At 32.3% G+C, this 26,490-nt stretch overlaps 2 protein-coding genes across 2 annotated transcripts; one reads left to right on the top strand and one right to left on the bottom strand.

The window, feature by feature from the left end:
- The first annotated feature begins 815 nt into the window (after window positions 1-815).
- On the top strand, window positions 816-13,378 carry LOC106709628. Its single transcript, XM_045684696.1, has 3 exons — window positions 816-1,266; window positions 9,740-10,926; window positions 12,703-13,378. The coding sequence occupies exons 1-3, from the start codon at window positions 816-818 to the stop codon at window positions 12,901-12,903; spliced, it is 1,839 nt and encodes a 612-aa protein (XP_045540652.1). The 3' UTR covers window positions 12,904-13,378.
- A 2,462-nt stretch (window positions 13,379-15,840) lies between these two features.
- LOC106709629 (F-box only protein 28) lies at window positions 15,841-22,574 on the bottom strand. The gene is made up of 9 exons (XM_014501481.2): window positions 22,349-22,574; window positions 21,403-21,530; window positions 19,368-19,488; window positions 18,445-18,640; window positions 18,051-18,169; window positions 17,569-17,656; window positions 17,205-17,294; window positions 16,527-16,634; window positions 15,841-16,151 (listed from the first exon to the last, which is right to left on the bottom strand). Exons 1-9 carry the CDS (start codon window positions 22,430-22,432, stop codon window positions 15,871-15,873), a joined length of 1,215 nt encoding a protein of 404 aa, XP_014356967.2. The 5' UTR covers window positions 22,433-22,574; the 3' UTR covers window positions 15,841-15,870.
- Window positions 22,575-26,490: the final 3,916 nt, after the last annotated feature.

Genomic DNA, 26,490 nt, shown 5'->3' with positions numbered 1-26,490 from the left:
TGGGTATTCCGGTCGCCTTCTGCGGCCGGCGAGTCCCACACTCCCTACGCCATTGCACAGCCCGGCGTAGGGGTGCGTAAATGCATTTCCTGACGTTAAAAAAAAAAAAAAAAAAAAAAAAAGGCTAGAGAAACTTGGAATAAAATTATTTTGTATGAGTTTGGCGGCGTTTTCATGGCCGCCATCCCTTCTCACTTCATCATTACGTTAGTTACATACTCTTTGTGTCATGATGTCAATTATTCGAACGATAATTTTGACGTTTTAAAAATACATCTTACTAATATTATAAATGCGAATGTTTAGATGGTTGTTTGTTTGAAGTTATCTTCGGAACGGCTGAACGGATCTTGATGAAATTTGACCCAGATATAGAACATAGTCTGGAAGAACATATAGGCTACTATGATTTATTTTAGTGGCACGCGGACAGAGTAGCGGGCGATTGCTAGTTACACTATATCTTCTATGTAACGTCATAAAACGATTTAATATCTTTCATTCTATTTGAAAACCTGAGAAAACTTGAATTAACGTTTTTGTTTATTCTCTTAAAACAATAGAAAATTTTCAATCAATTTTGGTTCATAATTCCAAATAAAATCTTTCTGAATTTCACTTTTATGAACTTAATGTTTCGTATGTAGTCACAGTTAAGTTAACATTTAAGCAATCCGCAAATTACTTAGCCTGTCGCAAGTTGTTCCGCTTTGTTACAATAGCAATTACACACGAAACCTGTCACAATCCAATGTCATGGATGTTTTTTAATGTTAACGATGTTTTTTTAAACTTAAAAACCAAGGTCGTCTAAGATGGTTTACAATAGTAGAATACCGATTAGTGGAATACCGATTAGTAGAATACCGAATAGTAGAATACCGAATAGTAGAATACCGATTAGTAGAATACCGATTAGTGGAAAACCGATTAGTAGAATACCGATTAGTGGAATACCGATTCGTGGAATACCGATTAGTGGAATACCGATTAGTAGAATACCGATTAGTGGAATACCGATTAGTGGAATACCGATTAGTGGAATACCGATTAGTAGAATACCGAATAGTAGAATACCGAATAGTAGGATACCGATTAGTGGAATACCAATTAGTAGAATATCGATTAGTAGAATACCGATTAGTAGAATACCGAATAGTAGAACACCGAATAGTAGAACACCGAATAGTAGAATACCGAATAGTAGAACACCGAATAGTAGAATACCGATTAGTGGAATACAACTACACCATGTTTCATGTTTAGGTAAATATCAATATAAAGTTATTAAATAGCTATATTAATATTTCAACAGACTATATATTTACTATCTTGATAATTCGCTTTTTACAGTGACCCTGTTTAATGTAAGTGAACGTGTCATTATGTTAAAGTTCAAACTTTAAAGTCGACTTCAAAGTTTACTAAAACTCTGAACGAGATTTACTTTTACCCTTTTAGTGTGTTATTTATTTACTTATCTTTGAATTCATTACCGTTCCCTTGTTACCTATTGAAACGGATTAATCTATTTTGAAATGAGAGACGTCGATTTTATTCTTTCGTACAGCAACAAGATAAATCACGCCCTAACCCAGAGGAGAAGGGAGAGACCACGAACCTAAGTTTGGCGCGATCCTGACACATCTCTCGCTTCTCCTACATTCATACAACTATTCGGTTTCGGGTGCTATTAATACAGTCCTTCTTGAGTTAGTTTCAATTTAGACGGTATAAGTCCGTCTGGGACGGCTCCAATCGACACTGCAGCTTATCTTCGAGCCATGAATTTCCTTTGTTTACATTTTTTTCAACTTTACTCATAACATAATTTCCTTTAATACATTTAATTCTTGTCAAATAAGTTATTAATTTCTTAAATTTAATTAATTTTATTGTAAAGTAATTACTTCAACAATATCGTACTTAAATATCGAATTCCAAACGTCTCCGGCTTCGAGGAATAAATATATCGTCACCGGATCGTAGATAATACGGGTGTGTCCAATGCTTAGGCATTTATCCTTTAACAAAGTGAACGGAAAAGGACTAAAATACACGGACTTGCTTCAAACGGTTGGCCTACAGCCGGCAGTATTTTTTACAAGTTCCAATGGCCAACGTCAATTGTTGGCCATTCAACGCCGATCGATTGAAGATCGCGTGTATACTAATCTAGTCTATACTAAAATATTAAAGATTTGTTTGTATGTTTGTATTAAATACGCTCAGAAAATACTGAAACGGTTTGAAAAATTCTTACACTGTTGGGAAGCTACATTATCACCGGGTAACATAGGCTATATTTATTACTAGTTTTTTTTAACTCCGCGCGGGCGATTTCGCGGGCAAACGCTATTGAAATGTAAACTCGTAGTTGGTTATTGCAACTATTCAACCTTTTCGGTGTTTAAAGAGTTTTTATACTGCCAAAGTACTGGCCACTAAGAAGATTACATTTTGAATTTATAAAAAAAGCGGTCCGTATATAGCACACCCAACATTTTGTAACTTAACTGACTGGTTAATTTGCATTTGCACGCACTTCGCAAACGCATTGAAACATTGTTCAATGTAATTTTATAAAGCGTTATTAATTTTTAACTTCTATAATATGATTCTATATATGTATGCAAAAAGTATAAGATTGCGAACAAAAAAAGAATCACCTGATTTCACTGAAGTAACTAAGTGACCACTGCACATACATGTACATTTGCAACAAGTTAAAAGTTTTATATAACAAGTTTAGTGGTAAGGGACATACTTGATGGCCATTAAGAGATGGATTACATTGTTTTTTTTTCGTGAGACTAGTGAAACTAATTAGCTGTAGCCCGCGACTCCGTCCGCGCGCAACGCGGACAACAAAGTTAATATGTGTTCTATATCTGTGCCAAATTTCATCAAGATCCGTTCAGCCGTTCCGGAGATACCTTCAAACAAACATCCATCTAAACTTTCGCATTTATAATGTTAGTAAGATTAAGATCCCAAGGGGCAAGGTGTTCACGGCGATAGCGTGGAAGGATACTCCGACGGTCTGAAACTAATCGGTACCTCCACCGTGACACTCAGTAGTTCTAAAGGTGCAGTTACATAAGTACAAAACTCGGCCGTTATACAGGATGTGAAATACGACAGATTTCTTGTTCCCGCATGCCATAGCATTTGCATGCAAGAACCGTTTTCATTAGTCGTTAACGGGTGCTTAGGGCGATAATCTTTATATCCTTTTGTTTAAATTGCATTGTACTTCTTCAGTTAAGGCCCTTGGTTGCACGCACATTTGGTTTTACATAGACTGAGATATATTTATCAGTCGTTAGTCTGTATACGTAGGACATCCCGCATGCATTTTGAGTGTGGTACCGGAGGCCTAATTTTAGTCCTCTTTCCCTTTCCACCCTTTTCTTATTAGGAAAGGATGGGATGGGGAAGTGGATTTGGCAGAGGAGGGGACGCACAGGAAAGAGAAATATCCTCTTTCTGTGCGTCCTCTTCTCCGTTCTGTAAAGGTAGGCAACGCATCTGCATTTGCGGATGTCTATGGGCAACGGTCGCCTCGCTATTGCGGCGAATCCAGGTGGCCGTTTACTCATTTGCCACCTTATGATATAAAAAATGCTGTATAACGACCGAGTTATCGACTAATTAAATTGCGCTCTTTATAATCGAGTGTAGCTATTATCGAAGTTTAACTTAAGACTGGTGACGGGTTGACAATAATCTTACTAATATTATAAATGCGAATGTTTAGATGGATGGATGTTTGTTTGAAGGTATCTCCGGAACGGTTCAACGGATCGTAATGAAATTAAGCACAGATGTAGAACATAGCCTAGAAGAACACGTAGGCTTTTTTAGTTTTTTTTTAATTCCGCGCCGACGGGGTCGCGGGCGACAGCTAGTTGTTATATATACATAATGAAAGTCAGACCGTGTGACTGTTTAGATGTCATTGTACAAAATACAAACGTATTGTAACGCTGTGAACTTTCATGGTCATATTATTACGTGCTAATTATCTTTGTAGGTAATAAAAAAGTTAATAACATTGTTATTTTTCAAGGTATGTTACGAAAGTGTGAATATATCTGATCTTTTTAATTGGTCGTTATAAAATAAACAATATCAAATAACTTTGAGGTTTTATTTGTTGAAAAATATTTACTAAAATATAGCTGTATTTTTTAATGTTAGAAATTAATTTAAGCCTTCTTAAATTAAATAAATAAAATAATGAATGAAATAGCATTTAAACTAGCTGTCGCCGGCAACTCCGTCCGGCGCAGTTAAAAAAACCTTAATAGGGGTATGAAAAATAGATGTTGGCCGATTCTTAGACCTATTGAATATGCTCACAAAATTTCATGAGAATCGGTCAAGCCGTTTCGGAGGAGTACGAGAACGAACATAGTGACACGAGAATTTTATATATAAGAAGAAGTTTTTAAACTTCAACATCAATAGCCTTCATCTAACTTGATAACTTAAATATTAATCCATTTGCTAAATATAGTTTCAAATAGTCTTAGTTAACTTAAGTAGGTTAATTAGGTTTAATTCGATATGTCTATATCATTAAATTAGACTTGCAAATTTGTCTGTTGGAATTGTAATTTTTTAATAATTCATAAAGACAGACAGAAAGTAAACATTTCTAATATAAACAATGAAAATAACATAACCTACAAATTCTACTTTTCTATTTATTATTAAAATTATCAGACGCCAGCGACTAAATCTGCGCGGAATTAAAAAAAAACTTAATAAGTAGCCTATGTGTTCTTACAGACTTTGTTCTACATCTGTGTGAAATTTCATAAAGATCCTTCATCCATCTATTAATTATAACAAAAAATCTTATATGTAAAATTCTCGTGTCACAGTTTTCGTTCCCGTACTCCTCCAAAACGGCTTGACCGATTCTCATGAAATTTTGTGAGCATATTGAGTAGGTCAGAGAATCGGCCAACATCTATTTTTCATACCCCTATTAACTTTTTTTTACTGCTCGCAGACGGAGTCGCGGGCGACAGCTAGTTTTAATATAATTGTTTCTCCCCACAAAACGCCATAAGATCTTTGTCTATGGGATCAAGACATTATTGTATTAATTTAGACTACTCTTACTAATATTTATTTGGTGCTATTACATTGGGAAGATAATTCTTTGATATTTGGCGCGAATTACAATCTCGTTATATTTCGCGCCACATTCTCTACGGAAACAAAATGGCGACTGTGCATACGCGAGTACAAAGTGAAATTACTTCCCATGGTTATGTAATGTTCAATTAAACATTTGCATTCCTGTACAAAACTTGTTTAAAATTTACAATTTCCTTTTCAAAGTAATCTTTATTTTCTATCATTAAATCACTAACTATTGTACGTGACATCGTCCACATAATTTGTTAAATAGCTGATTTTTATCGGATTTGACTATATTAAGAAATAATTATTTTTATATAAAAGTACAGTAAATATAACAATTATAATAAAAATTGGAATGTCTGTATGTAATGTTGAAAAAAAATGTATTTTGCTGACAATGAAAAACCAATTTCACATTTTTATCTATCTGTGTACCAGGCCGCGTTTGTTTCGAGTAGTCTTCGGAACATTTCAACCGATTTTGACGGGACTTCGACAGGAATGTTGGTGATGAAAGCGGGCGTATTAAAGGCTATTTTTTTCGTGAAGTGGAAGCAATTCCGCGTTTCGTCTGATGAGTGTGATACCGGAGGCCTAATTTTAGTCCTCTTTCCCTTCTCATCCTTTTCTTACTAGGAAAGGATGGGAAGGGGAAGTGGATTTGGCGGAGGAGGGGACGCATAGGAAAGATCATCCTCTTTCCGTGCGTCCTCTTCTCCGTTGATTAAAGGTAGGCAGCGCATCTGCATTTGTGGATGTCTATGGGCAACGGTCGCCTCGCTATTGCGGCGAATCCAGGTGGCCGTTTGCTCGTTTGCCACCTTATGATATAAAAAAAAATTCTACGCTGACAGTCTCGGGCAACTGTTATAGACATCCATGTTGGTGTCTGTCCTTCATGTTTGCTTGTATATTACGCAGACATTTGATATTATTTTTATTATTTAGACTTTTGTATGATTCAGCTAGTTTATTTATAAAAGACCTTGCTTCCAAAAATATTTCAGTTTGTTAACCGGTTTTGTTATTTTAAGTTTTACAAGTAATGCCCATATTTGTAGAGCATAAGGACATTATGATGTTATTTATAATAATATTGACTTTCATATTAATTAAATATTGTAAATTAAATTTTAAGGTGGATTTCCACTACCGAAACATTACTATACCTTAGTTTTTTCTAAAATATACTAGATAAAAATTATGTTTTTGTACAAATGCATAGACAGTTGAAAATCATCGTAAATAGAAATATGTTTCACGGTATTTCCATTTATTTGCTGGCGTTTGTAAATAAAAAAAAAGTTTGCATACATATTTTTCGAGTGAAGAATTATCTAACGCTTCTCTTTGGTAGAACTTTGCGTTCTGCCAAAGAGGTATCATAATGCCCACTAAGACCTTTGCCTTTTTCATTAAGAATAAAATAAGAACAAAGAAGAGAATTGCACGGGAAGTCGATGAGTTAACATCGAAGTTTATTCGTGAATATAGTTAGATGAAATTTTCAGTGTAAACTAATATTATAAATGCGAAAGTTTAGATTGATGGATAGATAGATGAAAGTTTGTTTGAAGGTATCTCCGGAACGGCTTAGTAAAACTTGACAAAATTTGACACAGATACAGAACATAATGTGGACGGAGTCGTGAGCAAAAGCTAATATTTAAATAGTTTTATTATAAGGAATTAACAACGAATTAAGAATTCTTCAATTTATACATATTTTTTGTACGATCAGCGGACGGACGAACGGAACCGGTTGCATATGTATACGCAGTGTCAGTGAAAGTGTACCTCATGGCCGTTGATGCGAGTACAGTCTGAAACAAAAGTGTCAAACTAAATGTTAAAAAACTTGTATTTAACACGTTGCCATCCCGCTCATTCGCTTTGAAAAAACAGGGACAATTTAAAAAAAAATTCGGCGGTGGAATTTTACATTTAGATAAGTTATTTAATTATAAGCAATGCTTATTTATAACTTACTAGCTTTTACGCGCGACTCCGTCCGCGCGGAAGAAAAAAATGCACACAAGATAAAAAAAGTTCCTATGTCCGTCTCCTAGTTCTAAGCTACCTCCCTATCAATTTTCAACTAAATCAGTTCGACCGATCTTGAGTTATAAATAGTGTAACTAACACGACTTTCTTTTATATATATAGATGTTTACTTAATAACAATAATAACTGTTACAAAGTTACCTGAACATTGTCTAATTAATTCGAAAATTTAATTACATAATACATTTGTGAATTGTTCACTTCTTTACCAAAATAGCGACATCATTAAAAAAATAACAAATTGATGTTAAATTTAATGTCAAAAACTAACACCATTCAATAATCTTCTTATCTATATATATAAAATAAAGTTGTGTTAGTTACACTATTTATAACTCAAGAACGGCTGAATTGATTTGACTGAAAATTGGTGGGCAGGTAGCTTAGAACCAGGAAACGGACATAGGATCATTTTTACCCCATTTTCTATTTTTTATTCCGCGCGGACGGAGTCGCGGGTAAAAACTAGTTTGAGATAAGAATTATGTCTTCGATTGTACAGCAAAATCGTTTTCTATTACATAATGATACCACACGGTCAATAGCTTCATTAAAACTGTAATATGTCAATAATTTTGTCGTACACTTCTCTAGTTAACCTCCACACATGTGAAAGCTAAAAGTTACTATAATCTGACAAACTTGTCTGGCCCGGTGGACATAAGTGACACTAAATTGTGATATTTGGCCCCATGAGTGGTGCTGCTATAGCAGTTATTCCTGTCAGAAAATTATTATAGGAAAAAAACATGTCATGACAGAATCACAGGACAAATATCCTTGTCGGTGTATACGACGAAAAATAACAGAAAGACAAAGAAAGTCCCATAACTTTTGGAACGAAGTTCCTTATCGCGCGTTGTGAAAGGGGGCTAGACGGAAAAAATTCTTACGAAAAGTTGTCACGACACTTTTTGCTATAGTAAGTATGTTAACGACGAATGAGCGCTACTTCACCATGGCAACGACGTGACAATATATAACGAAAATTCATAGAAATAAAATGTACTTCTTGTGAAGACTTAAGTTTTTTATTCATAGAATAAACATTGGTTCCTTCACTAATTAATCGAAAGGAACTTCGTTCCATCCTGGTGTCCCTTGACACCTCTCAAGTTTTATTGTTTTATATAGGTTTTACATTTTTTATAACAGAACTACAATATCAGTGCCTCTCGGGCCAGAGAAATTGACAAACTATATAATAGAGTCTATTTGAAAATATATATAAGGTATAGTTAAACCTCTTTTAAATGTTTCACAATATAACCTTGTGCCCACGATAGGCAGATATTGAAATTTAAAAAAAAACCGGTTGAATAAAATAAATACATAAAAATTAAAACACATTTCCGTTGCAATATCCTGTAAAGACGACAAATTGCGAAGATTTCGAATAAATTAACGTAATTAGTTTAGAAACAGTCACAGGGTTTAAAATTGTAGAGAAAGTTACGGCCTAATATAATCTTACTATCTTACTAACATTATAAATGGGAATGTTTAGATGGATGGATGGAAGGATGGGTGGATGGATGGATGTTTGTTAGAAGGTATTTCTAGAACGGCTGCATGTGTCTCGATGAAATGTAGTATAGATGTAGAAAATAGTCTGGAAGAAAACATAGTTTTTTAAATTCCGTTTTTTACATTCCGCGCGGACGGAGTTGCGGGCGAGATCTAGTCAATCTATAAATTTTATACATATTTTATTACATATTATATTAAGTTAAGATTAAATAGTAAAAAGCGACGATTTAGAAAAACTGTCAGAATTACTGTATCAAAGCCCACATCTGAAACTCAAGCTCAATTCTAAGTAAAGTGTACTTATAAAAAAAAACTGTGAACATTTTGCGACAGCATAGAATCTCTCCGCTTGTTCTGATTCCTGATTATTCCATTTTAATTATTGAAGTTAATTTCTACTTATTATTTTATCAAATGGAATCTTAGATGCTACAATATTGATGAAGAAGACATAATCAACATTTTCTTAAATGGAACGTATATAATTTAACAGCAACATATCGCAACAGAGCGTCGATGGCTCAGGGGTTAAGCACTTGACTTGCAATCTACAGGTCCTGGGTTCGAATCCCGCCATGTACCAATGTGTTTTTCGATTTTAGATTTACATATGTACATTTATCCGAGGTTCTTACGGTGAAGGAAAACATCGTGATGCAACCTGCACATATCTGAGAAGAAATTCAATGATATGTGTGAACTCAACCAACCCGCACTTGGCCAGCGTGGTTGACTATGGCCTAGTCACTCCTAACTTGGGGTAGGCTCCGAGCCCCTTGGTGGGGATGTATAGTGAGCTGATGATGATGATGATGATATCGCAATGAAGTGGCTTTCTCTAAGTTTCATTTCACTACTTTATTTATTTTACTAATACTTTTAAAAGGAGAACTGATATTAAAAGAATTCAAATTAAAATTATATACGAATTGATTGGACGTATATGAAATATTGATTCCTTTGTTATAAATCGTTTTTTTTACAGATAAAATGGCGCCTTTAGGATACATCAAATTAGTAGTCGCAGTGCTATCAGTTATAATACAAATATCAATATCAGTTAAATCAAACGCAAGACCTGTATACGAAGTAATAAACGAACAATCAAAAGCAGAAGAGAGACAAATTAAAACAAGCGCAATCGCCAATTTACCATACGGGAACCCTTTAGCTGGTAACTCACAACAAAACGCAAAATTACACGCACACAACCAACAAGCAATGTTCAACGCCGAAAAAGTTCGACAACACAAAGCACAACTGCAACAACAACAAAGATGGCTGAAGACACCTCAATTAGTTCATAATTATATGCGAGCTTATCACGAATCACAAGAGAATCATCAATTAGCATTAGAACAAGAACAAGCTGAATTTAATGATGACACAACAACAAAAGAACCTAAAAAATATACAAAGGATACAGATGCAATAAATTTAGAAACTGTCAAACAGGATAGAAAGAGAAAACACAGATCACATGGTTCTGTTGAATACCACACTGCTTATGTACCAGATAATGAAGCAATCAATGAAAAACCGCAAGTTTCTAATACTGAATTCATTTATCCACAATACTATCCAACTCAGAGTTACCAATCAGTTCAAGATATTGAAATACTTAACTCATTACTTAATAAAAACCCTAACGATCAATTGACTGAATTCAATGCATTATTAAACACACCTAAAATCAATATTAATCATGGTAAAGAATTAGAAGCACCTATTGATTTATATTTTCATCTAAAAGGACCATCAAAATTCCCCTTACCCGTATATTATGTTACAAGCCCCCCTCAAATACCTTCTATACAAGAAATATATAAAGAATTTACACCAATTAAAGAAGAAGAATCAGAAGTACGACATAAAGTACAACAAACGCTAAAACAACCAAGATATATAGAACCAGTAACAAAAAACATAGAATATATCAATACAGAACTAACAAATCATATAGTTAATGCTGATTATAATCCATTATATCAAGAAGAATATAAAATAAAAGAAGAAGCGGAAGAAGAACCAAGATATCAAGCATTTTATGTACCTGTTAATAACCAAAATGCAGATAAAATTGAAGAATTAAGTGACAGATATTTACATAATACTAATGGCATTCAACATTTAACTAAAGATGGCTCTGGTGTGTCAGCATATGATGAAAAAGTAAGTATAAATATAGACATAATACGTTCAGATAAAAGACAGAAAAGATCAGTTTTAGATACAAGTCCATTCCTTTTAAAGAACGAAAATAAGTCTGATACTATCGATGATCAATTTTCTAAAAATTCTACAGAATTACCTAGACAAGAATCTCTTATAAGAATTGATTTGAATTCTAAAAGAAAACGTGAAAATTTCGGTACATTTTTAACTACACCTAAATTTCCTATTGGCGAAGCTATAGACTATGGTAACAATGATTACGAATTTCAAGTATCACGAAGGCCTAATCCTAATTACGGTATAACGGAATATGATCAAGATTATTATGATGATTCTTCAATCGATTATGAATTCGAAACACATAATAAACAACCAATACAACGTCAAAAACATTTTGATACTTTCCAAACGTATGCACCATCAGAATCTTACAGTCATACTGTAGATTTAAAAAGCAGTTACGGAAATTATAGACCTTTAAAACGACTTCCTGATGTATCAACCAAGATAGAACCAGTTTACAGTTCCAATTTAGCATTTTCACCATATGTTCATCAAAATTATGGCGTTCCGTACACACAATCTTTACATTTACCCGAACCTGTATACTTATTAACACAATCACAAATATCAAAACTAGTCGGTCATCATAATTTGAATATAGAACATTTAGATGTATTCCAACTGTCAAAAGATAAACGAAATCATTATCCTAGGAAATATAAGAGACCTCATAACAGAGATATAAGGAAAAATCTATTGAAATTACATAAATTGCATCTTATTTAATTAAACTTATTTAAGTTATTTATCTATTAATTAGGAATTAATATCTTTATGGAATGTATCTTGAAGATTGAAGATATATGGTAAATATCTTTGTTATGTATAATTTTAAAATTATTTTTTAATTACGATAGAATGATTTTAATAAATAAAAAAAATATGTAATTCTTTACTTCATTTATTAAACGGACACAAAATTTAAAAAAAAATGTAAGTATATTACAATATAACCTTAAAACGCAATTTCTACATCAGTCTTATTACGTTAAAATACTTTTATATTAATGCTACAACAGTAAATAATATTACTTATACAATTTTAGTTGTTCGAGAAAAACATAATCGTTTAAAACAGATTCTGGAGTCCGTTGCTCCGGCCTGATTTAGCTGGACCCGTACAAACAACGTTCGGCAGTCGCTTCAGAGCGAGACAATACGATTTCAGCGTATGTGTAAATTAACTCTAAATTAAATAAATACAAAGACGACTTATCACCACGGAGCATCCGTTCACCGCTTGCCTGTCTGATGTCAGTTGAGTCAATACACAGCAGTGATTCTGTCTTGATAGAGCTCATATCTAATGCCTACGCGAGTAAAACTTTTATAACATTTAACGTCTGTAACATCTTTCAATGTCCATATTGTGAAACGAAAAACCCCGTGACACTTTACACAAAAACATCTGAACAAACTTCGAACATTCCCCGCGTAATATCGCGCCTGTCGGCGAAAGTTTTCAAACTACCCACTTGTACGAGAACACTATAGACAAGTCGGTGTACCGAACAAAAAAGTTTTATTTAACTCAATGACAGCGATCTTAGATGGCAACTCCACGTAAAACTGACATTTAATAAAATCATCTCCATATAAAAGGGCAGCTTTTCCCGTAGATGCACTCTTCTATACATCTACCTATGTATCCATCCAAATTCAGTGTCATTTATTCTCATACATTCTTAACCTTAAAACTCTTTCTTTCAGCTCAAATACGCTTCTAGTTACGAGTTCGGTTATAGAGTGCGTGACACGCATAGTGGGAATGATTTCGGTCATCAAGAAGAGAAGAAAGGAGAAGAGACGAATGGACAATATCATGTTCTCCTACCGGACGGAAGAATGCAAAATGTTCGATATTCAGCAGGTCCCGAAGGTTTTCATGCTGATATCTCTTACGATCATTGATCACTATAAATGGTTAGGTCATCGTCTTAATCGACGGCCAACAAACGCAACCGTCAAAATGGCGGAAATCAAATGGGCACGATATACCAAGGTTTATAGCCTATTCATGTACAGAGGTCAGTGTTTATGATGGTAGAAAATAGAGTATAGAAATGTGGAAAAGATTGTAAAGATTTAATTTTTTTTAAAATATCTTGAGGCTTTTACGCATTTGTATCTACAAGACTTATGAGGTCATGACTCGTTATACTTGATTAAAGATATCAATTGCAACCAAGTAATAAATCACTGTAGTAAGCCATTCCACGCTTATTTACCCTTGTACAGGAATCTAGTTTTAGTATTACCAAGCAAAAATGTGGCTACATTTTGTCGTAATTATGTCTTGAAATGGTAATAAAATATTTATATTTCGTATTACTTACAAATCATTATAATTAAGGCTTAGTAATATTAATAAATAATGCATTAAATGTGTTCAATTTTACAGGAAAGTAAATGAAAAACGAAACAGTTCGAATATTTATTTATGACATTTAGATAAATCACATTTAACACTAAATATACTTAAATATTAAAATTAGAGATAAATATTTTATTGTAGTATGGATACAAAATGTAAATAATATAAAATATTAATTATTATTCTTAAAAATACTCATTCACAATAAGTTAAATTGTAATACGAATAACGGAACGTTCCAAACGAAGTTTAAAGTCAAAATGACGTCTATGGATTTCACTGCGAAAATATATACGCTGTCACGCTGTCAAATTTCCCGCGCGATTTCAGAAAGAGAAATTTTGTTACAATAGAAAGTGATTTACGAGTGTACTTTAAATATCTTTATTTTCACTTATCATTGTATAAATTGCATAAGTATGAGTTATTTGTTGTTAAGTACGTGATTACTTGTGATATTTCACACATGTATATAATAATAGTTTGGTTTTTGCTGACAAATGTTTTCAGTTACACTCGATTTTATATAATGAGATTGTTATTTCTTATACTTTCTATTATCTGAAGTGACTGAGTTTTAACGATTGGAGAGTCAGAAATGTAAGTCTGTTACTTTTGAAGTGTACAATTTCTAGAAATTATATTATGGATTTTAATTGAAACAACAAAAAATGTAGTAAAGGGAAGAGAAACAAGTCTCTGAAGTATGTTCAAAATCCTTGATTATACATCTATATGTTTTCTGTGGGCAAGTGCAATCATCGTTTTGGCTAGTGACAATATTTTTAGTAGACATCTTTCTATTGTGTACTAAATATTATTAGTTTTGATATAACCAAAATATATGAAAGAAACATTTTACATACTATTTTAATCCTATAAGCACATATGGTCATTTTGACCATAAATAGACACCAAGGGAGTAATATGATTGTTTAAAGCCATCTTAATTAATTATTCTTAATAGATTTTTTAGGGGGGTGGAACAGCTGCAACCCCTTGCCCGCCTTGAAGATGTCTAACGTGAATTATACTACAGTTAAATCTGGATACGAGAGAAACTTCTATAAGTGAGAGTCATTGTCCCGTTCCAACAACCTCCATAAGCGAGAAACTCCAGTATCTCTTGGACTCTCACTCATCCAGGTTTGAATGTATTTCAATAGACTTAGAATGAACAATATTTTATAGCTATATTGAACATTAATAAAAATATGTTTTTAGTTATATTTCTACTAGAAGTAGAATAAAAGAGTTTTTTTACTTTATTATATTTTTATTGCTTGCTATTTATGTATATTTTTATTTAAAAATTTAACTGTCAACACAATTAAATTTAATTTATATAGAATACATGGCAGTGTATACTAATAAAGGTAATTTATATATATTTTTTAATTGTTATACTTTTTTAACTATAGTATTCATACATCTTTATACTGTTATACTAAAAAAAAAGTATATAAAGGAATTTAAACTCGTATCTTACATTATAATAAACAACAATGTTAGTGTCAATAGTATAGTTGTTAATTCTAATGTCATTGGTATGGTTTGGAAATGATTAACAAAAAATATTGTTTAATGAATGTTGTCTAGTATGTTTTTTTATTAAATATAGTCGAACCTATCTACGCGAGAAACTTCTCTAAGCGAGAAAAATGTCGCGATCTCGTCGACTCTCTCTCATCAAGGTTCGACTATATTTATATTAAAAATCAGATATTGAATTTATAACATAATTTACCCAAAAATAGCTAAAATAAATTCCAATATGGTTGAAATGAATTTTATTTATAAATTTGGCACTACCTATAAGCCTTGTATAAATAGAAAAAAATCTGAATACTAACAGATTCTAAAATCTGCGAAGCGTTTTCTAATAAAAAAAACATTATCCTAGTAATGTGGGTAGATTTTTTTTTTTTAGAGATTTCAGTTAATCTATTTACAAAATTGACAAAAGCTGAACAACTATAAGACACAGAGATGCCATGTTTTTTTAATTATACTATTTGAGGGTAGTCAGACATTTTTAACTTACAACGCCATCTATTGATAACTATCCAATAATATTAAAATACGTTCAAAATAATGCGTTTATTTTATTGCTGACAATTTTTCTAATTGTCTAAAAAAGGCAATGCGTGATTTCGATATGCAAAAATTTGACACTAAAGTCGCTATATTAAAAAATATTATATAGAAATAACTATAATTCAAATACTAATTTAGATAAAAGAGAAATCTTAATTTCAACTTTCCCAAAATGGATAAAACACACATCTCACAACAGATAAATAGCCGAAATGTTAAAATCTAATCTGAGAAACACATTCGGAACAACGCCATCTATCGGATGAACACTTTTCAATATTAATAACAACGCCATCTATCGGATGAACACGTTTCAATATTAATAACAACGCCATCTATCGGATGAACACTTTTCAATATTAATAATAACGCCATCTATCGAACCATTTCTTAATCAATAAATTTAATTATTCCATTCTCTGCTTCTTGGGTGTAGGTTCTCCATAATCTTGACGATTGATAGCTCTCTTCGGTTTTGATTCCAAACTCTTAGATAAATTATTACTTAGGGCTGTTATTTCGTAAGCTAGACCTCTAATCCTGCCAATAGCTGTCTGAGACCTAGTTCTAGTGCTTCCACTGCAGCCTGAAGTGGAGGGGGTGGGGTCCTCTTTCTGTTCCGGAGATTCATCGTCACAAATACTGGGTATTTTTATTTGAGCTTTACGTGGTTTTATATTTGGAAGTACTGTAATAAAATGTATTAATATACTAGCGGTCGCACGCGGCTTTGTCAGTGCAGAATAAAAAAAAGTACTCTATGGCCGCGTACATCAGCCGTTCCGTAGATTACACGAAAAAATCGCAACGTTGCGGACAGACAGACAAAAATAAATTTTAAAAATAGTTTTTCAATCTCAAAAAAGAGTACGAAATTTTTTTTTTTTTCACCAGAGCAATAAATGAATTTGATAAAATAACACTAAATCATCTTTTTTGCCTTTTTTGGTATAAATGACATATTAATCTAAAAAATCATGTCTATAACAATATAGAAGACTTGGTGTTATTCAATAGGTCGCTATAACCGATGCATTAAGCTCGGTTTCCACTGTTTACTTACGTTTTTGATTTAATTTAGAATTCCCAATCGGTAGTAAAGATAGGTCAAGTTTAATTTGACTTCCGAAATGTCTCAATGATTGTGACTTTGTACCGGTCACAGAAGATTCTGGAAAAAAAAACACAAAAATGTTACTTATTTCTAAATAATGTGTGCTTTTACAAAAAATAGTATAAAATTGGAAATTAATTCAATAAAAAATAATTTAAATCTGTCGGAAAATACACTCAATACATACGAGAATAGCTATTTTGTAATTTTTTGAAAAATAACTCGTATGATTTTTTTTTTTGCAAACTCCGAGATATCTTAAAAATTTATTTTTTTCTCAGTGTATATTTTTTTTGATGTCGCAATGTTAAAAAGGTATAAAAAATAAAAAAAATACTTACAAAAATTATTCAAGCTCGGAACACGAAAATAGGACATAAAATTTAATTTAAAGCAAAATATTAGCCATATTATAATTTAGATACTGTCAAATTTGTATGAAACAATCCAAATTCACTATTTTCACTTAATTTTTAATTATCTTTAATTATCTTATCTTATTAAACATCTTTCTAAAAACTTCTTTGCGAATTTTTTGCAGCATAAAAAATTCAAAAAAAATGCAAAAAATTTGAAAAAATCTTGCAATCGAGTTCTAATTTCGTGCTCCCAAATTACATTCCTTACCTGCTATAGACTTTCCCCCCACTGCCTGGTTTGTATGAGTTAGTTCACTGTATTTTACATCACATTCATCCAAACGCTTCTTTAATTCACCTGAAAAAAATAATAAAAACAAGGAAAAAATTAAAAAAAATCAATTAAATAATTCATTAAGACTATATAAAAATATTTTTATTACGACCGACTGATAACCTTTAACAATACAATTAGTAGAAAAAATTTTGACTATATGTCAAAATAAATCATTTTTTAATATTTTCTATATTTTATAAAAATACCAAAACAAGAGAACAGTGAAAAAATGAAGTAGTTCGAGTAGTTTTTGAGTTTTTTTTTTTTTTCATTAAAATCATACAAAAAACCTCACCAATGGCGGCCTCTTGTTCTCTCTGTCGTTTAGACATATCTCTGATTGTTTTCTTCTGTCGCAGAGCAATACGTTTGTACAACATCATCTGAAATTAATTATAACTGCGAATCCTGCTCCAAGGACCAAAAACTGTATAGTTCAATTCAATAGAAATGAGAAATTATTAGAAAACTATCCAAAAAAACTTTGCATTGCTTTTTTCCTTTTTTTTTTTTCAATAAATAACTAATAAACAATCTTTTTTTTTTAAAAAAAAAACTTGATTTTGATTTTTTTTTTAATTTAACGGAAATCGTCGTCTATGTCTACAATCCACAGATTACATTATACTTTGTATATAAAATAAAGTGTTTTTTGTATATCTGTGGCATATTTAATACTTGATAAAGCATCTATAAAGAGCAAACGGCATCATTTCTCTATACAAAAGCATACAAAAACCGGTATCACAACATGTTTCTGCAACTTGTCTCACTAACCTGTTTATAAAACATCTTATATTGAGACGAGAGGAACAATGACAGTTTAGCATTAGCCGTTGACATCTGACGGAGATGTATGAACTCTTGTCTTGTCGCTGTAGACGATATTGTTGTCACTAGGAAACAATATAGAACTCAAATACAGAAAACAGACTAATTAAAGCGACATATTAATAATGCGTAAGTGATTCAGAGGTTAAGAACTTGACTTGTAATTTGCAGATCCTATGTTCGAATCCCTTCTTACTGTGAAAGAAAACATCGTGATGCTGCACATATCTGAGAAGAAATACAATGATATCTGTGAAGTCAACCCGCACTTGACTGTGGTTGACTATGAATAGGCTCCGACCCTTTCATTTGGGACCTATAGTGAGCTGATGATACTTACCATGTACCGGTCTAGGTATTGGTATAGTTACAGAGATATCTTGTAATCGTTTGCGGAATGCTGGTGATATCTTATCATCAAAATGTTCAATAGCCATGCTGGATATATCTCTCAATTCTTGGAGCACTTCATGAGCACGAGGTGGACTTTTACATGTCTCTACTATTTCCAGAATTCGTTGTATTTCATCTATAACCTAAAATAATTGAAAAAAAAATATTAAGACAAAAAAAAATATTCGAGAATAGTTGTCGAATTAAAAAAGAAAAATTTAATTTGTTGCCTATGTGTTCTTCCAGACTGTGTTCTACATCTATGCCAAATTTCTATTTCATTAAGATCTGTTAAGTCGTTCCGGATATACCTTCTAACAAATATCCATCCATTCTTCTTAACTTATACATAATATTAGTAAGAAGTAAACTTTAGTTATATACTAGCTTTTACCCGCGACTCCGTCCGCGCTGAATAAAAAAAAATGCGCACAAGATAAAAAAGTTCCTATGTCCGTCTCCTAGTTCTAAGCTACCTCCCCATCAATTTTCAGCTAAATCAGTTCTACCGATCTTGAGTTATAAATAGTGTAACTAACACGACTTTCTTTTATATATATAGATTAGTAAGATTAAAAAAAAGATAATTAAAAAAGTCCAAACAACATTGAAAATTACCAAACCTAAATACAGTATGGTATCAGATATATTGAAGTGAAAAAAATTACACACTAGACAAAAAACTAGTTCAGTTTTTAATCAACTACCATACCAAATAATTTTGCCTTAATAAAATCTTTCAATCATTACTTTTCAATCCTTTTTTTTAAACAATATAAACACATTTCAGAACATTAAATATCTTTAAGTGGGGCATTTATGAATTGACATAATTTACAATTTCACACTAACATATAGAATGTAACTCACCCTTCCAGGTATAAAGCAACACATGCCACTATCAATAAACTTGGAATATGTCATATTGAGCATTGATATCCTAGTCTCTATCGACGTTAGTATATCGCAATGACGTGCTAACGGATGATACCTGAAATTAAAAAAAAATATAAGCTACTAGCTTTTTCCCGCGACTCCATTCGCATAATTAAAAGAAAAGGAATTTTAAAAAGCCTATGTCTGTCTCCTGATTCTAAGCTACTTATCCACCAATTTTCAGATAATTCGGTTCAAGCATTTTTTATTTATAAATAGTGTAAATGGTATACTATAAAGTAAGAGTTCCCAACTTTCTAAAGCTCAGGAATAACTTTTATGTTATTCTTTAGCAGGAACTATTACGTAAGTGTAAAAAAAAATCAGTAGTAATTTTCTCTAATTGAAAACTCAATAGGAAATTACTAAGAAAGAACTAAAATATATTTAGGATAATCATCTGAAGGGCTCCGAGCCCACCTAAAGGTGAATAGGCCATAGACAACCACACTGGCTCTATCCGGGTTGGTTGACTTTACACATATCTTTGAATATCTTCTCAGATATGTGCATTCATCACTGTTTTCCTTACCCATATGAACATTCTGTAAGTGCACATTCGTAAATCGAAAATCACATTGGTACATGGCGGGATTCAAAGCCAGGACCTACATATTGCAAGTCAAGTGCTTAACCGCTGAGTCATTGACACTCTATTAAGGATAAGCTTATTGAATTTTGTATTAACAGTATTCTGAGCTAACATTTTCTTCACAAGTTCGAAACAAGACAATTTAATTTATTTAATACTAAAATATAAATGATTCTCGGACCATAATTTGCCTTCTACGGACCACTTGTTAGGAACCATTGCTCTAAATATACAACTATCTCTGGCTTTCTCAGAATATGCAACCAAAATAATCATCTAAATTTGTTGTTGAATACAATATACTACACATTTATTTACGTAGAACAAAACATTTTCCTGACAATTTGATGACAACTTACAAGAACAAAGGTTGTTGACTTTATTATTAACATCAGCATAATATGATGTATGACATCATACAATTACATTAGCTTATATAACATCTAATGCAGTCTTCGTATGAGTCATACAATCCTAGATAGTTCTAGTAAACTTTATTTATTCACCTTTTATACTTCTCAATTTGAACTGTATTTGTAAAAGTGAGTTTGAAGACAAGTATTATTTAAGTTTCAGTACAAAACTTTCAACAAAAAGTTTCAAAGTTCTTGGATAAACGAGAGTCCAAAGGACTGACATATTTTTTCTTGCTACAACTTGTATAAGCAAAAAACCTCTATAAGGGAGAAAAACATTATAGTCCCTTGGACTCTTATTTTATTTTATTACTAGCTTTTACCCGCGACTCCGTCCGCGCGGAATAAAAAATAGAAAACGGGGTAAAAATTATCCTATGTCCTTTTCCTGGTTCTAAGCTACCTGCCCACCAATTTTCAGTCAAATCGATTCAGCCGTTCTTGAGTTATAAATAGTGTAACTAACACGACTTTCTTTTATATATATACATAGATAGATAAGGAGTCTCTTTAGACAAAATTCCGAAGATACTGGGAGCGTTCTCCCTTTGAATAGCTAGCTCCTTTGTTTAGCTATTCAAGGGGGGAATGCTGACAGTATCTTCAGAACCTTGCCTAAAATGACTAAGGGCCTAAAGGGACTCTTTTTAATGGTATATACTATAATTTATATTTAAGTTTTCCAGATTGTTGTATATATATTTTATTATAATAAATGACAACTTATTTTTAATTTGATTTATTACTTTCCTGGACTTTTGCTTATCCAGGTATGACTCTCTAACAACGTTTTTTTTACTAGAATCTGGCAATGGAAACCTTAATATACATGTACTTTGGAGTAGGGACAGTTTATATGAAATAACAAGTGTAAATTACATTAATAATGGTGGCATAAATAGGCTTTCTTCACATTTCATCATTGCAAACAATAAACAAAATATTATAAAGTTTTCATTACCTTCGTTCAGATTCTCTGCGAGGGAGCTGTGCTTTAACAGTCTTCAGAGCCAAGGCATGCCTCTTTTCGATCATGTGAAAACCTCTTGTTAGCATTCGCATACATATCTCATTGAACGCTTTTGACACCTGAAAATTGTTACAATAATATAAATCAAGGTTTAAAGGTTGAATTTATTATAACAAAAGTTTTAAGCCATTTAATTACGTTAATTTAATAATTAGTTTTATTGTATCTTCCAAGTAGGGTTGGTGATAGGCAGACAGTCAAGACAGCAGTAAAAACTTAAGCCAGAACTTTAAGGTTTATAAAACTTTGTGAGTGGGAAAAGTCCAAGTTGATTAAATTATTCAAACTTTCGTGAGCGACGTGCCGCGTCCGCGTAATAATACCAGTCCCACTCACCCTGATGAAGGGCCCCCGAAGGGCTCGAAACTAGACGGTGACGACACCAGATATAATATATACGTGAGTGTTTTAGCCATTTCTATATAATTCAAGTTGATAATATTTTTACTGTATCTCATACATTGTACTTGAACAAAATGTAAACAGTAAAATTCTGCTTTAAATATATATTAATTTATTTTTAATTGTTAATGATAATACCAATTTTTTTTTAGTAAACGTTGATTAATTTATGTTTTTTCAGAAAACTTTATTAAAAGTTAAATTCTTACAACATTAACACAACCTACAATGACTTGTGAGACAAAAGTTTGAGTGAAATTAATTTCTGAATTTTTACGGAAATATAATTCCTTTTTATCTAATGGTTATTGTTAAATCTAATATTTTGATACATGTTTTCTAAAAATAATTTTTAATTGTATAATGATTTGTGTTACGACGTGGCTTTTAATCGAAAGTTAACTATACCACTTAAATTCAGTAATAAATACAAAATCATAATAAACAGTCATTTCTATAAATAAAATTAACTTACCAGTCTATATTTTGCCATTTCGTCGTATGTAAGTTGTGAGATAATATTTTCAATTATTATAATTGGAAGATTAAGTAGATCCATTTTGAAGCCAAAATAATCACCAAATTAAAAACATGAGACACAATAAACTGTAAAACGATAATGTTTACTTTATTAAGAACTTAACAAAGCGGTTATAATTTACGTTTCGCGATAATTCATTCTTGTTCTTCGATTCGTTCTATGGTTCTATGCTGGGTTACCATATGTCAAAAATTTTCCTGTCATTTTGGTGAATCGATTTTAGAACGAATGTTCTTAATTGCACCAAAGGAACAAACGATAAAAGTTCTCGTTCATTTCTCATCACCTTTCATTAACAAAAGAATTTATATGAAATCAATGTAGGTATATTTGTTTTTGCAAAGTTTAATCGTTTTGATAATTAGTTTATTAAATATGGAATATTTCCAAATTCTTTTGCATTAAACTTTAAAAATAATTTTGGTACTGGGGATATTTAAGAATTACGTAGTTTTAACCCTGAAAAGGAGGAAGTCGCATAGATTATAATTATATGTTATTTGTGGCGTTGTCGAGAGAAATGTCAATGTCGAGTTTTTAAAAAAATACAGACCGATAAAGTTACATCTGACTCGGACTCGGTGGACATAATTCAATGTATAGTCCGACAACGATCTTATGGCCCTGTATACTTGTAGACATTCTTCTGACAATGTAAAAAAACTGCCATAAAAATAAAACATAACATCCTTGTCGGACTTTTTACTAACAATGTCTTGACAGCGTCATTTTTTTACCAATGAGGGAGCGGCAGCTGCACGGCTTGATGTTGCCATTATCTTTTATATACTCTTTGGTAGCCATTATCAGTATATCGAAATTCCACAAGTCTATGACACGGTAATAATAATACCGTGAGTGAGAGAGATACAGTTATACACAATTCCTGTGACGTGACAAAGACAGGGATAACTATCTTCCGTCCCTTTCTGCGTACCAGGGTTTGGGGTTTGTTTGGAACAAAGGTTGTCCCCTACAAACAACCTAGGTTGTCCCTAACAAAGTTTGACATTCGTGCTATTTTTCGAAAATTGTGAGTACTTAGTGGCTGTAATTGTGCAAAAATATTTTGATATTACAGTTTTAGTAAGGTAAAGTTTATAAAACATGGTATACTGCTGTATCGTCGGTTGTAAAAGCCGTAGTGAGCAAAAAGAGAAAAACATAACCTTTCACTCGTAAGTACTGAAACTACGCACTTATTCACATGTATTCATACAAAATAAGGAAGAAAATACAAACTAGTTGTTCTTTACAGTCTTTGTAATAACTAATATGTTAAAATACGAGTAAAATCAGCTAAAATAAAATAGTATTTTTCGAACATTATGCGCCCAAACGCAGATGTCATTTGTGTCAAATAATATACTGTGGATCTGGGAAACAAGCGGCCATATTAAACTTCTTTTCAAATTGGTTGGTTATTACCCGTAAAAATAATACCACCATCTTGTTGTAAAAATTACCCTGAATTTAGGGGAAATAAATTATAGTATGTATAATGTATATAAATGAAACAATTCACATTTTTTATACTATTTTCAACAGATTTCAAAAGGAGTTTTCAATTCTGGTATATGCTGTGTTTTTAAATATTTGATACTTTCTTATCCCGTTGATTTTAAAGAGTATGCTTTTTAATTTGTCCCATGTAAATTTTGTTTCTTAGAAATTACAATCAAAATAGTTTAATATTAAGTAGTTTTACATGTAGTGTTCACTGTAATGATATACAGAGTAATTTAAAATTATATGACTATAATATTGGTATGTTTTTTGTAGCTTTTTATGAAGACTTAGGGCTTCGTGCATATCGAAGAAAAATAGGACATCGTTTGAATGCTCGTCTAATGGACCTAAGACTGAAGAGATGCCGCGCTTTGTTGAAGCGGTACGCGGGAAAAGAATATCGGGAAATTCTTTTTTTGGAGTCACTCAAGACATCCTTGATTAAGGCAGCCGCCGATATTGACATGGACCTCGTTCGTGCTGTGATAGACGACTGGCCGAGCAGATTGAAGGCCTGTATTCAAAATCACGGATGTCATTTTGAGTAAACTTTAGTGTCATAAGAATCTATGTTTTGTTAAGTTCATTTTGGTATATAAATGGTCACATAATGAATAAACTTGTTTCAATTATTTTATATTAAACATGTAACAGAATTTATGACCTGACTAAGTATTACTAAAAAAATCTGTTTACGTAATCTTAGTCACATAAACAAAAATTACGCATTGTTTTTTATATTTATTACGTTTATTAATTACAATATAATTGGGAATATATAAATTGGTATATATTAAATGATATCGTAATTATTCATTTTCGGGACAAAACAAATAACTGGTAACCCCAATCCTTTTACTTATATATAGGTATAGTCTACAGCGCGGGAAATTTCGAGTAGGGCGGGTGTTTTTCCTTTGGCTGCTGAAAATTAAATTGTAAATGTTTGGTGAGAGATCAGTGGAATATTTGCAATTTGGTTTTCGGCGGCCAAAGGGGAAGCGCCCGCCCTGTTCGAGGGTTCCCGCGCTTTTTTCCAATAACATGTCTATGGATAATTACGAGGCGCTAATGACTGTAATGAAAGAGATGGCGAATCATAAATAAAAATCATTCTACTTGACGTTGGCTAATGCACAAACCGTGCCAAAGCCAAAAATAAAGAAGAAGAAGAAGGTATAGTCTATAGTACTCTCTATCTGTCCCTTACGGGTGAACGCGCGTGTCATATCTATATAATTCTTCATCTGAGAAATTCCATAAATTTCACGCACAGATAAATTTTAACAGATAGGTTAATTTGCTAATGTGTTTCAATGTATCAATTTAATTACTACGAGAACTTTATTGAAAAGTTACAAATCAATTGCAACTGTGGAAGGCATTGTGAAAGGTATATACCCAACAGTGGGTAGGTAAAGGCTGTTGATGATGATGATGAAATCAATTGCTTGGAGTTGCAACATGGACGAATTTCGGGAGAAGTTATGGTATTTTTACCCAAAGGTAACCCTTAAACTTATAGGGTGATGTTGATGTTAAATAACTGCCATAAGATCTTTTATATGCTCTTTGATAACATCTAGGCTATAACCTAGGCTATAATTATAGTAATGATTGCTATTAGCAACCTGTGACGCTCCTTTCTGTCCAGCGCCCTGGGCGGTCGCCCAGCCGTGACCGACCCTAACTCCGGCCCTGATTGTTACTGTAATAATTATATTAAAATAATTATACTAAACGAATAACGTTTAGATTACTTCTGAAACAAACGAATTTTAATATTCAATTCAAAGTGTCGAAAGTGTTTTTTGGTTTAAATTGTTAATTTGTTAGAATGATAACCAAGAAAGAAATAAAACAAATGTATAATTTAATCAGAGATTTATTAAATTATTTATTTAATTACATAACGGTTACATTTGTAATAATTAAACTTTACAAACCAACGATAAGGATTCATAAAAACCGATATAAGATGAGGTCAGAAATATTTAAAATTTTTGTAAATTTTCCAGAAATGTGTTTTGTTAAATTGATTGGAATGTCACACGAGCGTTGCTTCAACGCAGCGTACGATATCGACAGAGTTACACACGAGATGCTATAACACACAAATAATCCTCTCCACAGCATAACTATTGTAGCTACGCAGACGCAAGTGCTTGTGTGACATCACTCTAACCTCAGTCTGGACATCAATTTTGAAACTGATGGTCCCAAAAATTTGTATATACATAGTTTAAAATATACAGTCCGTATTTAGATATTTACACATAAATAGTACACGGACAATTACAATAATCTAGACCAGCGGTTCTCAAATTTGTTTACCACAGAACCCTTGGGAAGCGAAGTATTTCATGGAACCCTAGATTCTATGTTCGAATATTGTAGGCCCTAGAATTTGTAACTAATTTCGTTGTGTCGTAATTTTAGAGTATTGACAGATTTTCCTCTGTACAGACATTTTAATTATGTCGAGTTCCGATGATTGGTGGACCCTTAGAAAGATTTTGAATAGCCCCAGGGCTCCGCAGAGCACACTTTGAGAAACGCTGGAAACA

Source organism: Papilio machaon, chromosome 27 (assembly GCF_912999745.1).
Source record: "Papilio machaon chromosome 27, ilPapMach1.1, whole genome shotgun sequence".
In the NCBI taxonomy this organism is placed as follows: Eukaryota; Metazoa; Arthropoda; class Insecta; order Lepidoptera; family Papilionidae; genus Papilio; species Papilio machaon.
This window is presented reverse-complemented; position numbering and strand designations above follow the sequence as displayed.

What these genes read in the sequence shown, in the direction of transcription:
- LOC106709629 (XM_014501481.2), bottom strand. Translation starts at nt 22,432, where the DNA reads ATGGATCTACTTAATCTTCCAATTATAATAATTGAAAATATTATCTCA. An exon ending in AAATGGCAAAATATAGACTG is followed by an intron (nt 21,531 to 22,348) that starts GTAAGTTAATTT and finishes AACAATTTTCAG; the next exon opens with GTGTCAAAAGCGTTCAATGA. An exon ending in AGAACAAGAGGCCGCCATTG is followed by an intron (nt 17,295 to 17,568) that starts GTGAGGTTTTTT and finishes TATTTTTTTCAG; the next exon opens with GTGAATTAAAGAAGCGTTTG.
- LOC106709628 (XM_045684696.1), top strand. Translation starts at nt 816, where the DNA reads ATGGTTTACAATAGTAGAATACCGATTAGTGGAATACCGATTAGTAGA. An exon ending in ACACCATGTTTCATGTTTAG is followed by an intron (nt 1,267 to 9,739) that starts GTAAATATCAAT and finishes TTTTTTTTACAG; the next exon opens with ATAAAATGGCGCCTTTAGGA. An exon ending in TGTCAGCATATGATGAAAAA is followed by an intron (nt 10,927 to 12,702) that starts GTAAGTATAAAT and finishes TCTTTCTTTCAG; the next exon opens with CTCAAATACGCTTCTAGTTA.